Below are 17,186 nucleotides of genomic sequence, written 5' to 3' on the forward strand. Positions count from 1 at the left end.
TTAAATTACTTGTCACATTCAAATAGAAGTTACAGTACTGCGACGTTCAATTCGACGAATTGCATCGAAAAATTTCTGTACCCGAGTCAGTGGTTCAGTTTCTTCATGTTCAATTATTTTACTAAGATGATGATAAACTTGCTCGAGACTCTGCTGGTTTATAAAATATTCGGTTATTTCTGGATGTTTTAATTTAACTGCATTGAGAACACTGTAGACATCCTCAAGTTCGTCTGTTTTTTCAAATTCATATGACAGCACATCCTGTCAATTGTAATTAATACGGTACAGTAGAAATTATTGGTAATATTTATTAGTAATTATTTATCAGTTATAGAAAAAATTAAACTCACAAGATGTCTGCCTAGAAATACTGAAGAAGAAAGTGCGTCTTCGATGGATTTTATGATAAAGTCAACGGTATATAAAGATGTTTGTGGATCCAGTATAACTCTCATGATAAATTTGTTGCCTTGTCTCTGTACAAGACGTTCACAAGATCCCACGGTGACTAAGTAACCGTCAGACAAAATGCCTACGCGGTCGCAAAGAGCTTCTGCTTCGTCAATACTGTGGGTCGTCATGAATATGCATCTGCCCATTTCGCGAAGTTGGTACAGAGTCTCATCCAGTGCACTACGTCCTATGATATCCATTCCCGAAGAAGGTTCATCAAGAAACAGAACCGGTAAGTCGCCAATAATACTCTGCAATACGCATATTTTTCTTCTAACACCCCAAGCGCAATTTTTCAGCGGAATATTTTCAAATTCCAACATATCTTTGAGTAAACACAAATTTATTAGTCACAGGAGCTAATTTATTAGATTTAGTAACGTAATTACCAAAAACATCGAGCCATTTGTCGACTTCCTCGCGGATATTTTTCCAGGGGACTCCTCTTAGAGCCGCGAAAAAGTACAGACTTTGTCGGCCAGTTAGGAAATCAATTAAGCCGCCTTTTTGAGGACAGTATCCAACCATTCCGTAAAATTGATCATCATCTAGCGCAGAATCTACACCGTAGATCACAGCTTTTTCAATGTTAGCCACTGTTTCACCAACGAGAGCTCGAAATATTGTAGTTTTTCCTGCTCCATTCATTCCCAATATACCAAAACACTCCCGTTTATTTATCTAATTAAATATGAAAATTAATTTATTTCTTTATTTATTCAACCCTACGGCTTTTATTTATTTATTTATTACTCGAAAATTGATATCATGAACAGTTTCTGTTTTTCCATATTTAGCCGCAAGTCCTTTGACAATAACGGCATTTTCTGGAATAACAAAACCATTTCTTTCGTACTCTTCAATCATATCATCAATTATTTTTTGCTCTTTAATTAGATCTTCATCCTTTGAAATAGTATTTTTTCTACAATAATTATTTGTATACCATTTTCTACGGTTGGTTGGCTCGCAGATAATTAGTATCAAGTAAAAGCAAGCAGCTTGTGAAATTAATATAATAACATCATTAACTACCGAGTGCTGAAACAAAGGATCTGTTCGGGATTCCAGCCATTCATTTAATGGCTTATAGCACAATTGACTTCCACAATTGTCTAAAAAATTAATTTTTCAAGTTAATAGTTTCAATGTCCATAGTATTTATCTATAGTTTTTGGCTCACAGCAACAGGGATCCTCCATTGCAAATTCATTCTCGCAGTCATTATCTTCAGCGCACTCGTTATTGTACAATTTAATCGCAATAAAGTTTCCAATCGCACAAGAGAAAACGTACGGCGGAAATATATGAAATATTATTTCAGCATATTTTTGAACGTTTCGATTTATATTGTGCATTATTAACGGAAATAACATTTCCGGATTAATAACAATTGCTAAAAATATATATATAACTTTAGTAATGATATTAATTTTGAATAATAAATCAGTGGAATGAAATTTTAAAGACAAACCCGTCAGTAGATTAATCATCAAAATAAAAAAATAAACTCTTCCGGTTTGATTTGTCCAAAGTTGAATACAGTATACCATTGAAATTGCTGCCGCGCCATAGCACAAAAAAATTAAAAATACTTGAGCTACAGTCAAAAGACAACTAATTTAATAATTATCTGTACAAATTAATAATAATAACCCAGAAAAAAATTTCAAGCCAAAATAATAAAAAAAATTTTTTTTCAGCCGAAAAATGGCCGATAGGCCTAAAAAAACCGAAAATAGGCCGACTCAGTTTATTGGCCACTTTTCGGCCTGTTTATTGAGAATAATAAAATTTCGGTGTGTTTTAGGCCAATTTTCGTCCTTTTCCAATAAAATTTTACGGCTTCAACGAAATTTCAGCCAAATTTAGGCCTTTTTGAATAAAATTCTATGATTTCAGCCAATTTTAGTCTTTTTGAGGAATTTTCGGGGAATTTTTAGGCAAATATTTTTACCTGGGTACAATAATAATAATAATGAATGGGTATTTGATTTTAACTAACCCATAACAGTTGGCGATACGACAATAGCATGCCGATAGGCTGAGAAACTGACGAGTGAAGTGATGAGCAGCGATATCAAATAAATAGAAATGTCTATAAAGTATGTCGGTAACCAGTATACAAATGTACTGACTCTATTTGTATTTAATTGTAATAATTTAGCAATTGTTCTTGATTCTCTTACGCCCAGATCGATTGTTGGCAGAAGAATGAATAGAGTCGTTATGATTACGGCGTTTTCCCAATTTTTTACGCCTTTTCCATGTGATATCCGGTATTGCCACTAGTTTATTATTAAAATAATAAAGTATATTTATTTTAAAAATTTAATAAAGTAAATAAATAATACGTTGTCAGGATCCATGATCGGTCGACTCGTTAAATTTATTTGAGTATCCTGAGATTCTGAGTTGTGTAATAAAAGTGCGTTGTGTAATAAATTTAATGATATTGGTCCGCTGTGGACTAGGACTGGCGAATACAATAATTCTATTTTATTATCTTTCAGTATGTCCATGGCCATAAAATATCTTTCTCTGAACTGTATAGATAAATATTCATTTAATGACATATATATTATTTTGTTTGTGTAATTTTACGAGTTACACTTATTGAGTGAAGTTCTGGATGAATCATCAAATCTAGCGCTGTCATATTTTTGGTGACGTGGATCGGGTTCATATTAAATTTTTGACACGTGCTATCGAAACTTTTGAAAAAATTTTGAGCGCTTTCGTCATCGTCTACGTAAACAAGCGGGTAAAAATTCTGCAGCGTATAATTCTCGGTATTTAATTTTATTTCTCTGAAGAAAAAAAATAAATTAATACTTTGAACAAATTTAATTACAGTAAATTTACTTACGGTGAATGGATGTGAGGAAATTTCGACAAACCAGAAACAACCATAGTCAAAATTAGAGCTATTGTTGAAAATATAATCTTTGAAAATAAAAATAATTAGTATTAGCGGGAAATATAAATTATTTAATGGTTTAATATAATATAATTATACTGAAAATAAATATGGGTTCCATGATGCAATGACGTGTAATGTTTTTTTGTAAACCATTGCAAAAAGTTGCTGTCGACGTAGAGCACCGTCGGTTATTCTCGTCCATTTTTTTTTAGCTTGGATTAATTTTCTTCGTCTTTGCTGGACTATCCATTCAAATTTGTCACTTGGAAACCAGGCGCCGCGTTCTCTGAAGTGACTCACGAGCCCAATTCTACAAACCGCGAACCATAATTCAAAATTCAAATCCAAACACTTGAAATTTATTTAAATAAATAATTCATAAAAAAACAACCTGCGAAATTGTCCTTCGATGGTAGCGGGCTGCATCGAAACGGCATTGATCCTCAAATCATCTTTGTAGCTCTCCAAGAAGCTCAACAAGTGCGCGAACCTCGTGTTCCTCGAGACGTTAAAATTAACCATCATCCCCATTTTACCCATAAGACTTACCGGCTCAGGCGAATGCTCTTGTATCAACTTCTGCAGACTCTTAAGATCGCAATCCGGTTTTATGACCATGCTAAGATCATATCCTATGTTATAACGCTTATTCAAGTAAGCTTTTGATCCGTAGCACTCAATCCGCCCGTTCGCGATAATCGCGATCCTGTCTGCCAGCGTGTCCGCAGCCTCCATAGAATTGGTCGCCACAATAATCGTCTTCCTACCTTTGAAAGTACCCAGAAGTTCCCACAGCCGTTTCCTATGCTGCGGGTCCACTCCATAAGTCGGTTCGTCCAAAATTAGGATTTCCGAATGCCCGATAAGCGCGATCGCCAAACAAAGCCGCCTTTTTGCCCCAAAACTTATTTCCTTAACTTTCAATGTTTTCTCCGCTTCTAACCCAAAAAGTTTGATCATTCTGCGTGACTCTTCTTTAGATCCGCTAAAACTCATGCCTTTCATCTACAAGAGAAATAATAAAACACCATTCATACAATATAAAACCCATAATCCCGACTCGTATAAATTTATTTACATTTCGCACTTATCCACTAAAACAACCCGACATAAAACTATAAAACGATTTAAATATTTTTTTTCCTACACTACCAGAGTAACAAAAATGATCCGTTAATTTCCCTTATTATAAATTACTACCAATTAAATTCTTTATCTTTAATACTTTACTTTCTAATGGAAGTATAGTATACAGCAATAAAAATAATACATTTAACAAATATTATATTATCTGTTAACATTAGTCACGGTGATGTCAAAGGCTATATTATATACCGATAGTATGAGCAATAAAAATAAAAACATACCATGCCGAATAAATATAAGTGTTCTTGAGTACTCAGGTATTTCACTAACATGTTTTCTTGAGGGCAGTAACCAATAATAGGTTTGTAATTTCTCTCCTGGGATTTGGAGTCACTGTAATCGCGGCCTTCTATGTACACGGATCCATAAGTCGCTTGATACATTCCTGTTACAGTTTAATTATTTAGTAATAATAATAAAAGTAGAATATTATTTTATTTCACCTGCTATTATTTTCAATAAACTGCTTTTTCCTGATCCATTGTGACCGAGGATTACACTGAATTCATTCGGGTAAAAGTCAATAGACAAATCTTTCAAAACTTGCAGCCGCTCAAACCCGAACTCTATGGTTATTTTTCTCACTCGGACTTTAGGCTGTTGGTGAAAAATTTTTGCTGGATTAGTAAATGATAAATTTTGAGGGTAAAATGAATGACAATTAAATACTTTGACAAATTGTGGAGGTCTTTCAACAGAAGACCAATTAGTGCTACCACGGACGGCAAAATTAATGTCATCTGGAGAGCCGTTTTTTTGTTTACACAAATAATACCATGGTAACTTTGTTCCAAATTTACCCGGATGAATATTATCTAAATAAACGGCTATAAAACCCCATAAAATTAAATGGAAAGTCCATGCTATCAATACGGCTGTTATAGAAATTTTATTTGAAACTTGACCAGGTTTTTCTAAATCGTGTAAATTATCGAATAGACGTGATTTTATTGTGTGGACTTTTTGACCTGTAATTTTATTTTATTTTATTTATTTATTTGTTTATGAGAGAGAATAAATTTTTACCGATATCCTCTTTGTAGGTGAATGCAGCCAAGCCGTAAAGTAACCCGCTGTGGGGCAGAAGTAAGGAAAAGGTTTTGATGTACAACTTGGCATTAATTAGCGATTCGTCAAGAATAATTGTGACGTGTGCCATCGTCAGCCAGAGAAGAATACAGGCAAGTACTGCTTTTATGGCTTAATATAAGAATTATGTCTAATTAGTTAAAAGGAAATATTTTTTTGACAGTTAATTAATTTCTGGTCATCGACTTTTTGAGTCGAGCGCGAAAAAAGGAACTTCCGTAAGAAATAAAAGCTGTAATACTAACATTGAGTGAAAAAAGTTCCAACAGCGAGTATGAAAAATGTTGACATCGTTATGTACATAAGTAGAAAAATAGCGAGCACGATACTTGACTGCGAATAAATAGCATCTAAAATCCAGGTGGAAAAAATAACAGCCGGAACGCCAGTTATCATAATGTAGTCGACCCAGCCGAGATAGAGAAAGGCGGAGTTTATTTTCAATAGTCTCATTGAAGCCTAAAATTAAACCATAGTAATAAACTCAGACACAGGTGACTAGTTACACAAGTTGCGATATTAATCTATTATTAGCAATTAGTTATTAGTTATTAGCTATTAATTAACTTTAAAACCCGTGAACTTGTCGTGAATGGCTTTGGTCAAAGCCGACATGGGAATCAGGATAAATCCAATCACAGTCATGTAAAAAATTAGACTTATGTTCGGTCTCACTGCCGAGGGTATTATCGGAAACTCGATGCGGTAGTAAGGAAATTGTCCGATCACCAGCTGAAATTATAAATTATTTAAATTTTGAAGATTTAAAATATTATAATCTCTTACGTCTTCTCCAGTAAACGGTAAATTATTTGACGTAGTGATTTGGTTGAATGTCGATTCAATAGCAACTTGCATCGCCAAAAAACCGCTACTTAAATAAGGATCTAAAATTTTATAAATTATAATAAATTACAATATTTATTATTTTGTTTAGTCAAACCTGTATCTTCATGTTCCTCGAATAATTCACTGCGGATTTCATAATCTAAAACTGTTGGCGCTGACTCAACATTTGACTATAAAATACAGTCAGTTAATTAGCTAATAATTACGGTAAATTTGCAGTTCAAGAGTTCCATAAATTTTTATAACCATCATAAATAAATTAATTTATAAATTAATCTGCCGAAATTACAACTACCGCGAAATTATGTTTTTTTTTTTAAATTGGAAAAATAGGGTCAATTAATCGTTGTTTTGTACCCTCCCCCTGATAAAATTGACATGTAAAAATATATAGAGCTTTGATTCTACAAATTTACCTTAATTACTTTTGAAAAAATAAATATATAACGTTACCAAAAAAATAACCCACATGACATCTTCTATTTCCGTTGTTTGATTTTGTTGCTGATAATAAGACATCAGTAATTCTAATTCATTGGCTGCAGGTATAACTATCAAATATATATTTGATATACAAATTACTCATATATATATCTGGGTAATAAATAAAGTAGTAGGTGTATTTATACTTGTTATGTTTAGAAGTACGGACACTTGTTGCATTAATTTATCAGAGAATTCCGCGCTTGGAGCATAACGATATTCTGTATCCGATGGAATGCTCGTTAAAACTTCATGTCTTGTATTTCCATTCAACTTCTGTAAAAAATTATTTATTGCTTAGAATTTTAGGTATTTGAGTCAGTAAAAAAAAATACCTGAATGTGAAGAGCCAAAGGTTCAAAAATAAGACGAATTTGCAAAGAAAATATTATAGGTATTAATATTTCCAATATTGATATCGTAATGCTGCATTTCCGCATTAGCAATGCTTTCAAAAATAATACTTTCCATCGGGACCAGGCGTGTATTAATGATGGAAATTTCCTAATCCACTTCATATCTAATTTATCTGCTAATAAAGTGTGCTTGGTATTTAATAACAAACCGAAGTTGGTTGCTTTTGAATAATTATATCAATTTTTCGGTATAAAAATTCAACTTCAAGACAAATGACATCTTAATGGATAAAATAATCTGAGGAGAGACTAGTTGGTTCGTTCGAATAGTTAATGGGGTAATTAGTAAGATGTCAATAAGATAAATTTATTGTGATGCTCGAGAGAGGTAAACAAGAAAAAATTGAACTTGTTGTATATTTATCATATTATTTTTAATGTCCAGTTGGTTTGAGTCTAAAATATATGAATTAAGTGAAAGTTTAATTAAGGCCTGAGATTAATATTAAATTAGTCTGAGGAACGAGTTCTATCGTCACATATCGCAATGAAATTTACACTCTGTGCGGTAGATAAATTTCTACAGTTAATTTACTTGTAGCTATGAAAATTGATTTTGCGACAATTTAATCACATAGAGTTCTCGTACATAATTTATAGACACTTAGCTTATGTGTTTGGGCGTTGTAATAATTAATTTAAGTGGAAAAATTTTGTAATTTATCTATACAAATTACTTCTAAATGTTATTCCAGTAGTCATTTGATAGAATAATTATTTGTCGATTATTCATTAAATTTTCATATTTTTTTTTTTAATGAAGCTGAAAAATTTCAAATGCAAGAAAAAATTAATTTTTAGTATTCGCTGATTTGATTCCGTATGAAATGTACGGAAAAAAAATTCGAATAATTCATAGGTCAGCTAATTAATTTGTAAAAAATTTGATAAAGTAATTACGGAGCTTCACGCCTCCGATTTCACAGGGTCATGAGTGTTAGTAATTAAAATCTAAATAAATATATTTTTTACCGTTACGAAGGACGGTATAGAGAAAAACAATTACACAGTTCAGTACAATTTAATTTTTTAAAATTTGCTAGTAAATTACATGTTGCATTGATTTTATAAGTTTTCTGATTTCGAACCTAGTGGCTTTAATTTTTTCCCCGTGTACTTTCTAATTTATTTAGATTTTGTTTCCAAGATATTTTATAAAAAAAACTCATTAGGAAATTTTTAATTGTCAGTTTAAAATGTGGAGCTCAAAAGTAACTCAGCTTATTAACATATTCAGTTAAAATTCTGTTCTTGCCTCAATATATTGATATGGTGTAGCATTAGCGCCCATTAGTAGTTTAAGTAATTTTATATATGAGTGCTCATAATCATAATTTTGATATCTCAGATATTTAAGAACGGTACAGATTTTCTCTGAAGTTTTACCGATTCTATTTGTTTACTCAGAGTGAAATTCTCATCCATTCCATGCATTTAAATTAAAAAAAAAAAATTTCCCACGAAATGTATTGAAATTTTGAATTTCGGGTGGAACCCAAACCCACTTGATTGTTTGTCCAGTGATCAATGAACAGAATTTTGAATTTTTTTATCACTTTCAAAATTTCGGAGTGATCTGAATTCTATTTAAAACCGCATTTACTACGAACTGGCGTTTTAATATTAAAATAAACTCCACTTCGGTGTAAATTTTCTTCAATGGGATCAAATAAATCCACAGTCATCCGCTTCACATTCACTCTAGATTCAATTTCGCAAATTTCTACAGCGTGAAATAAATTTCAAAAATACTTTCAAAGCCTAATGATTTTTTAATCGTCAGCTAGCCGATCTGCAAATTAATGGGTTCTATTCAATAACCCAAGTATTATAAATAAATTCAAGTTTTATAATGAATTTAAGTACCAGCGAGTCTATAAGTAACCAAAGATATAATCTTAAATTGAATACGCAGTGATAAAGATTATAATGAATTAGCCGTCATAAATAGACAAGTTTTAAAACGCTTTTTAACTGCTAGTAGTTATATAATAATAATAACAACAACACACAATATTAAATATACGGTTTGCATGCTGAATAATAATGGATTAAGTAAACTGAGTTACTAATTATTATAAATAGATTGCAGCAAAAAATTAAAAGAATCTATTAGAGACTTCCGAGCAAGTGAATGAGTACAGTTTTGATGCAGGAGATTTTTTCTGCTCTTGTTCTTATGTCCAGCCTCAACTACAGCCGACACACAGTTTACTTTAATTTATACATTATTATTATTTATTTATGTGGTGTACCTGACTCAGCTGAACAAAAGTATTCTAGCTTTTACAATCACCAAGTACACTATTATTATAAAATCGTGGTGTGCACTGACAGATGTAGCAACTCAGCTGTAAAACAAAAATTACGACTTTTATTTTTAAAAAATAATAAAACCTTTCTCTTGAATTATGAAATTCCGCGATGATCTAACTAAATTTTTTAATTACTTTGATGATGTTTGATTTTTATTAACAATTTTAACTATTAAGTTCTATAAAAATTTCAAATAAATAAATCACCGCATATATTTTTACATGATTGGGTATGACATTTTATAGCAATAATTCAAAACAATACGTGCTCAAAACTATTAATGGTAATTTTTTTTGTTCAAGGAATAATATTATCCTATTTCTATGTTGCTAACTTAACTTAACTAGTAAATTGTATTTTTTATATTTATTATTATTCATATTCAACCGGAGAAATCGGTTTTTACTTACGGCAGTTAATTCAGTCGAGGACGTGAGCAAAAACCTTGCCAATTCATTAAATACTTTTTATGCTAAATAGTAATGGCGGGAGTAGTCTTAACTTGGTGTGCAAATGATACCACTTTGTGTTAAAAATAAAAATATATTTACATTGTTATTAGTGGATTGGTGTCGCATGCGAAAATTATTGTCCAGTAAATCAAGTTCTCTGTAAATAAAACATAATTTACTAAATACACTGCATTTATACCGATATTCAATGACAGTTCTTCACTTATTACTGTAAAAAATTTTCAAAGTGAACGCGGATTAAATCCGGATTGCTTTTTTTTTAAATTTAAAATAAAAAAAAAAATTTCAAAATTACATGGGTCAAAGCCATGATTGATAAATTCTTATAAAATTTTCTACAATGAGTTTTCATTGAAAAATTAACAGAAATTAAGAGTCGAGTATTATAATTTTTATTTTAAAAATCCCAAATCACTAATGATTAAAAATAGACGCTTCAAATCTATAAGCTCTAATCTCATCTCAGGATTAATCACACCAATTTCCGGAATAAATAAACAGGTAAAAATGAATAGAGACAGAAATTCGGTGTTTATATTCGCGAGCAACTCATCAGGGTGAGTTTAAAATTCCCGCTGACCTTCTGCTGGACAACGAACCCGTTGAGTCATTTTTTAAGATCAACGTTCTCTCTAGTATCTAGTATTCCTCCCATGTCTACACATCTAAAAAAAAAAAACTATAAAAAATAATATGAATGAAAAACTATAATTTCGTATTCACATAATATGTGGATTTTATATTACAGATAATTTCTTAAGACTACTAAAGTATCGTTAATTTTTAATATCCCTCCCTCTCTGACGCAATATCCTAATCTATATAATTTATAAATACCTATATTATATATTTATTATCACACGAGTGCATAAACTTGGAGCCAATCGACTGGATACTGGATACTGGGAACTGGCTACTGAGTTCTGAGTACTGATGTCTACTCAATACTCAGCAGGACATTGATTTGATAAATATACATATATATGAGTATACATAGTGATAAATAACCTTGATTGACTGGGAATGGGACGCGAATAGGAGGGCTTGTGGTTACGCTTCTATTCATACAGTCAAGTTCAAGCTAAGCCTGGTCGCCTTCTCCTCATCTCTTACTTAGACACTACACGTTTAGTTCTCGAGTCGCGTGCGTAGTATATTATCCGCGGTATCGTAGTAGGCTCCTGACAAGCCTCAACTCCGGTACGATCTCTCAAGTAAAAAGTTGCTCGAAGATTGTGTCAGTACTCAGCCTCAACCCGGGGTTCCCTCGATCACTCAACAGCTTAATTACATAAACACTCATTTATAACTTTATCTAATACTTCATTAGTTTCCGCAGTAAACTGCACTGCTCTCATTACCTGAGTAATTAATTGACAGTGGGTTTTTAAAATTTAAGTGACTTGTCATTGTCAGACTATCGTGCAATAGGAACTCCTGGTTCTGCTATTGGTCTTGGTCCTGGTCTTGGTCCTGATAGTGAATTACGTGGATAAAATTGTCTACTCAAGGTAAATATAAAACCAACTGTCAGTCACACATGTGTTATTTTTATTTTGATTGTTATAATTTTATTCCATTACTGTCGAATTAATTAGTGAGACATAAAAACAGTCATGCGTAAAATGAAAGATAATTTATCTGAAACTTGTCAATAAGTGATATTTGTAATGAATATTGAGTCGGTATCTAGTCACAGTTTAAACTTCCGTGTTTGATTTTAATTATTTTTTGAAAACGCGTTACCGAGAGCCCACGTGTATTTAAATAATTAAAAGTGTTAATTTTTTATTTAAATGGACTTATGACACTTTGACGTCGGTGTTCGAAGAAAATAATTATAACAAAAACACGTGGAAATTATTAGTATAATTGACCAATTAATGCGTCAATATATTACGAATGATTATTGATCATGTTAATAAGTCTTTATTGTGAATTTATTTAATAAATGGTTACATCAAATTTAATCGTAGTAACGAATATATATAAATGTATATGTATAGGGAATTATTTAATTGTTATTATTCATTGTATAACGACTTATGACAATGTAAAAATAAATATTGAGGAAGATAACATCATCCGGTGTAGAGAGAAAGTCAAAGTACACATTTACCCGTTTGGCTTTTATGTTTATGATATTAATTTTTGGATAAGATGATTTCTCTTCGTAACATCTTCTATTTACGCAGTTTGTTACCACAGTGGTCAGTTGGATGACTGACTTTAAAACGGGTCATTCCAGTTTTTGATCCTATTTTTTTAGCTCCATTGTGCCTAAATAAATATGAGAAAAAAAATAAGACGGCTGTCATAATAAAGCATGAATGAATTTAATTACGATAATAATGATATTGATGTTAAAAAAACATTTTTGATACCTGATTTAAAATTTAAATATCTGTTAAATTAATTCATACATAAAGAATTAATAATTTATTTTTTTAATGAAATTTAATTTTTTACGTAAGTTAAATATTTTACAAGTGATATAAATTTAATCCTTAACAGAAATAATCATTTAAATAAATTTATTTGATTAAAGTAAAAAAAATTCTGATAAATTATTTAAAATTAAAATATCTCTTAAAGTAATTACTTTATGTAAAAAATAAATCATATATATTTTTTAGGAAATTTAATTATCTACAAAAAATATCCTTATGAGTTTTTACGTAAATTCAATTTTTTACAAGTTATTGCAATAAAACATTTAAAAAAATAACAGTAGTAATAAAAATTAAATAAAAATTCCTTAGTTGAAATCTAAAAGAATTTTGATAATAAGATTTTTATTTTCTTCCGCATTCACACGGATTTCACAAGTCCTAGACTATTTGTCACACCAACGGGTTCTATTCGGAGTCCTAGTGACGTTGAAATCACCAGTTATTCCCTTATGTCTAGATCTGTCACCAACTTGGACATTTGAAGTCCAAGCAACTTTTAAAGTGTCTCATATATATATATACATATATATGTCACCAATATATTTTTGGCATTACATTGCAACCAGACAATAAACAAAGTTTTTTGCCCCTTTAAATTTTAATGTCTGTTATCTCTGTTAGCAGATACGGTGATGTAACCGCATATCGCATTAGGCAGAAGAGAAATGGGCATATTAATAGTTATGTGTAAGAGTTATTGTATAATAATGAGCACACAAAGTTGCTGGGAGTAAAAGGTGTGCACGTTTCCGCGGATAGCCATTAGACCGCGACGCTCAGCCTGGGCAGTCTAAACCTGCCACCGTATCTTTCCTAAGATTTATATGCTAATTTTATTATTTTCCTCGATGATTAACTGCATCAAAGTCTTGATCCTCCCATCGGCCACTTGAGCCCAGTGTAGAGGTTGATCTTTAAATCGAGTTTATATATTATATCACAGCACGATCGGGGTAATAAATTTTTATTTGTTGGTATTATACAACAGCTTGTTTATTATAGATTTATTTAATAATACTGAAGGCTGGTTATTCAGCGAACTGATAATTATAGTTTTGCTACAAAGTGTATGAGTAAACTACCCTGACGATGACAATCCAGTATTGCGAGGTTTTGTTTTGTTTCAAGTCGATTAATCATGAGTAGTGTCATTAATTACTGAGTATTTGTTGGATAAATTATATGTGAATAGAGTTGTATGTATGATTAATAATATGTAGTAAATAATGGGACATATATTATTTATTTATAGAGGGACGCTGCACTATGGTACCGATGAAGGAGGAAGTTTTTACGAACTCGAGGATCGGCAGCCCGTCATCGATCGCTTGGCTTTACTTACTAGCTGAATTTTTTATCGGGGTGCTGCTGTCGACGATGTTGACTTTTTTAGGAGTTATTAAATCCATTTTACCAAAGCCACCGAGGGACTTGACGGGGAACGTTGTTTTGGTATGAATATTTTATTTGTTTATAAAAACTTGAGCGAACTTATAGTAGAAGTTATTCGGACGTGGGTTTAAATTATTTTAAAAAAGTATTTAAGTATGGATACAAATACTGCGTATTAATTTAAAATATTTTTTTACTGATAATTCAACAATTTGATTGAATAAATGAAAATATTTATCGATAATTTCTCAACAAATATTATGAGTACTTGATTGCATGTATACTTTGAATAAATACTTTTAAATAATTATTTAAATACAAATACAAATACTTTATTTTTAATTCAAGTATTTTTTTACAAATAAAGCTGAGAAATAAATTTGCCAAAAGAAAACTTTTGTAATTTATTAAGTAAAAGTGCGAGATACTTTATGTGATTTCTCACATATCAGAGATAGATATTAGATATCTTACTAAGACCAAAGTAACTCTAAAAGTATTTGGCATTTAAAATAAAATACAGTCAACATACAAAAGTTGGGCTTCATCTATTTTGCCCCGTAAACACTTTTGTGGCTTCAGAGATTTTTTTTCCTTCAATAGCTCATTTTACAGCGGAATGAAAAATAAAAAAAAATACCGCGAAATCTAAATTTTCTAGTGAATCATATGGGTTTGAAAACTGGAAACTCTCGGCGGCCTTACTGCGACAGTTAGTTTTTTATTTTTTCTTACTTTTCAAGCCGCGTAAACTCAAAAATTCAAATTTTCAAATTTTTATTTTCCATTCGCTTGAATCAAACAACCGATCGAGATCGAAAATTTTATTTTAAAAACCTCAACATATTTTTATAACCACCGAAAAATGGATCCTAATTCTAAAAAAAAGTATTTAAAAACAAATATCAAAAAAAAAAAGCAGTATTTGAAATTCTTAAAATACTTTTACTCGAATACTCTACGTCTGCTTATAATTATGCATCTCACTCATGACTCACAGCAAAATATTAATACGTTTATAATTACTTACAAAAAAAAATTTATTTCCACTAGTCAATACTGTTTTTTTCCTATACATAATATATATTCTCATTTTCAAACTACCATTATGTCTAAACTGATTTCTGTAAGCGATTTAGACAGTTTAAAAAAATAAAATCAACACCCAACCAAAAATTTTTTTCAATAATTCTCTGCTCATTTACATCAAATTGTTTTTTTTTAATTCCAATCTAACAACCACTAAAACTTGTTCGTCCACAAATTCCTATGCGCCCTCCCATTAATTTTGTCGATCAAGTAAATTTCTCAATCCAAAACAGGTAAAAATATTTTTTTCAAAATATTTTATTTCACAAACGCTCAGTTTTAAATTATATTGTGCTAGATTATTCTCGAAATACGAGTTAAGTATTTGTAAATAAATTCGTCATTTGTGTCCTTGAGTATCATGAAATATTGAAACAAAACCAAAGCAAAGCAAAGCAAAACCATCAACAAAAGACGTGAATTAAAAACCAGCAGAAAATCACTTGCCGATTTACATCATTCCTTTCAAGTACTATTGTAATTAAAATCAGCTTAGCTCTTTCTTAGATCATCAGCGTAACTTTTTCAACGCACGTTAAGGCCAAACAATATAATTATTATTATTTTTTTGAAATAACCACCGAGTCTAGGTAACAGGTGCGAGCTCACCATTGGGCAGATGTTTAGCCACGGAATTTATCCGCGTCGGCTGTACAATTGTCTGCGTCGACCATGACCTCGAGCTGGTGAGAAAGACCGCGTGCGAGTTGGCGGATAATTATTCTGATTCGGCGATACAAAGTCTCAGTCCGGATCACAGGAAACAGGATGACTCGGAGTTTAAGGCCAGGGTCTTTGCATATCAGTGCGATCTGTGGGACCGCAAGTCTATTCGAAAAGTCGCTCAGAAAGTTAAAGACGAAATAGGACCACTTGACATACTTGTCACGTGCGCGGGCGAGTCTAATCAAAACATCCTCGACACTGTCAGCAACACACTCATGAGCCATTACTGGGTCCGTTTTATTTTTTTATCCTCCATACTTTTAAATTCAAATTTTTAAATATACATAATTTTTTTTTTATTAATAGACCGTTCTTGCCTTCCTCCCGATGATGTACCGGCAACAAAAAGCTCACATAGTCGGAGTGACGCCTACTGCTTCAACCGACGACGCATATTTAGGCACCAGAGCTGCAATTGCTGGTAAATATTATTTATAATTTATTTAAATTTCATTACAGTAGAATAATTAAAAATTGATTGATTGATTGATTGATTAATAGGTCTAATGGAAAGTTTGGGCCACGAATTCGGGAGTAGATGCGGTAATTTAAATTTCATGACCGTCGCTCCAAAGGCCGATCCAAGGTACGTGTAATGACAATGAATTATTTTTGATATTTTTATATAATGTAATCAAATGTCTAGGTTTTTTGTTTTACTTAATTATATTTATTATCGTGACAGGTTAATGAGGCAGAGCGAGGAGAAGGTTGCCTATGACGTGGTCCAGGCAGTGCGTCGAGATCAATGCTGTCTATCTGCTTCGTGGTGGTCAACGATGCTTTACCGTGTTAGGTAAAGTACACACAAATATATAAATATATATGTAGATATATAAATAAAAAGTATTCACTCGTCTGATTTGAAATTTTATTATTTTTCCAGTTGTGCAATTCATAAAATAATAACAATTGTCACGCGATGGATTTATACGCACGGATGTGACGACCTTTAAAATAATAAATATAATAATTATTTAAATAAAGTATATAGATATTTTAATTTATGTAAATATAATATAACATTATTTTTGTATAATAAATAATTTAGATAAAATGTGAATTGTAAGAGAAATAATTAAAATATTTTTTTATAAATAATAGACATTGATAAATTTATATAAATTTATATAATAAAAATAACGGACGAGTAGAAATATAAATAAAATTTATTTAATATTTTTTTTGTCAAGGATCGAGGAACAGAACGTCATAGTGCCCGCTGTCGGAGCGTCCGATGAATAGGAGGCGGGCGGTCCCACGACTGGGGTAGACCCGGTTGTAAAAAACCCGCTTGACGTCGACTTCGTTAACCCGACGATAAATAGACAAGTCGAGGCCGTAGATTTTCGTGGCGACGATGCACTCCAGCTCG

General features: G+C 31.5%; 2 protein-coding genes across 4 annotated transcripts; one reads left to right on the forward strand and one right to left on the reverse strand.

The window, feature by feature from the left end:
- Window positions 1-18: 18 nt before the first annotated feature.
- Window positions 19-7,000, reverse strand: LOC103569275 (ATP-binding cassette sub-family A member 2). Its single transcript, XM_008546501.2, has 21 exons — window positions 6,917-7,000; window positions 6,558-6,633; window positions 6,401-6,501; window positions 6,182-6,346; window positions 5,860-6,073; window positions 5,552-5,725; window positions 5,195-5,493; window positions 4,969-5,122; window positions 4,747-4,910; window positions 3,771-4,384; window positions 3,476-3,689; window positions 3,326-3,402; window positions 3,068-3,266; window positions 2,811-3,002; window positions 2,462-2,744; window positions 1,931-2,056; window positions 1,640-1,852; window positions 1,210-1,571; window positions 846-1,137; window positions 354-781; window positions 19-264 (listed from the first exon to the last, which is right to left on the reverse strand). The coding sequence occupies exons 1-21, from the start codon at window positions 6,980-6,982 to the stop codon at window positions 19-21; spliced, it is 4,659 nt and encodes a 1,552-aa protein (XP_008544723.1). The 5' UTR covers window positions 6,983-7,000.
- On the forward strand, window positions 6,064-17,003 carry LOC103569274 (retinol dehydrogenase 10-B). 3 transcript variants are annotated; one of them, XM_008546499.3, is made up of 7 exons: window positions 6,064-6,108; window positions 13,857-14,056; window positions 15,676-16,041; window positions 16,118-16,232; window positions 16,313-16,397; window positions 16,497-16,607; window positions 16,698-17,003. In XM_008546499.3, the coding sequence occupies exons 2-7, from the start codon at window positions 13,871-13,873 to the stop codon at window positions 16,765-16,767; spliced, it is 933 nt and encodes a 310-aa protein (XP_008544721.1). In that variant the 5' UTR covers window positions 6,064-6,108; window positions 13,857-13,870; the 3' UTR covers window positions 16,768-17,003. The 3 variants fall into 3 exon arrangements, with proteins under 3 accessions (XP_008544721.1, XP_008544719.1, XP_008544720.1); XM_008546497.2 differs by lacking the exon at window positions 6,064-6,108 and adding an exon at window positions 11,274-11,662; XM_008546498.3 differs by lacking the exon at window positions 6,064-6,108 and adding an exon at window positions 13,406-13,557.
- The last annotated feature ends 183 nt before the right edge of the window (window positions 17,004-17,186 follow it).

The sequence above is a fragment of the Microplitis demolitor genome, chromosome 5 (assembly GCF_026212275.2).
Source record: "Microplitis demolitor isolate Queensland-Clemson2020A chromosome 5, iyMicDemo2.1a, whole genome shotgun sequence".
Classification (NCBI taxonomy): Eukaryota; Metazoa; Arthropoda; class Insecta; order Hymenoptera; family Braconidae; genus Microplitis; species Microplitis demolitor.

What these genes read in the sequence shown, in the direction of transcription:
- LOC103569275 (XM_008546501.2), bottom strand. Translation starts at nt 6,982, where the DNA reads ATGTCTTATTATCAGCAACAAAATCAAACAACGGAAATAGAAGATGTC. An exon ending in TTTCCTCACATCCATTCACC is followed by an intron (nt 3,267 to 3,325) that starts GTAAGTAAATTT and finishes TTTTTTCTTCAG; the next exon opens with AGAAATAAAATTAAATACCG. An exon ending in CGTATCGCCAACTGTTATGG is followed by an intron (nt 2,057 to 2,461) that starts GTTAGTTAAAAT and finishes TTTTGACTGTAG; the next exon opens with CTCAAGTATTTTTAATTTTT.
- LOC103569274 (XM_008546499.3), top strand. Translation starts at nt 13,871, where the DNA reads ATGGTACCGATGAAGGAGGAAGTTTTTACGAACTCGAGGATCGGCAGC. An exon ending in CACCAGAGCTGCAATTGCTG is followed by an intron (nt 16,233 to 16,312) that starts GTAAATATTATT and finishes ATTGATTAATAG; the next exon opens with GTCTAATGGAAAGTTTGGGC. An exon ending in GCTCCAAAGGCCGATCCAAG is followed by an intron (nt 16,398 to 16,496) that starts GTACGTGTAATG and finishes TTATCGTGACAG; the next exon opens with GTTAATGAGGCAGAGCGAGG.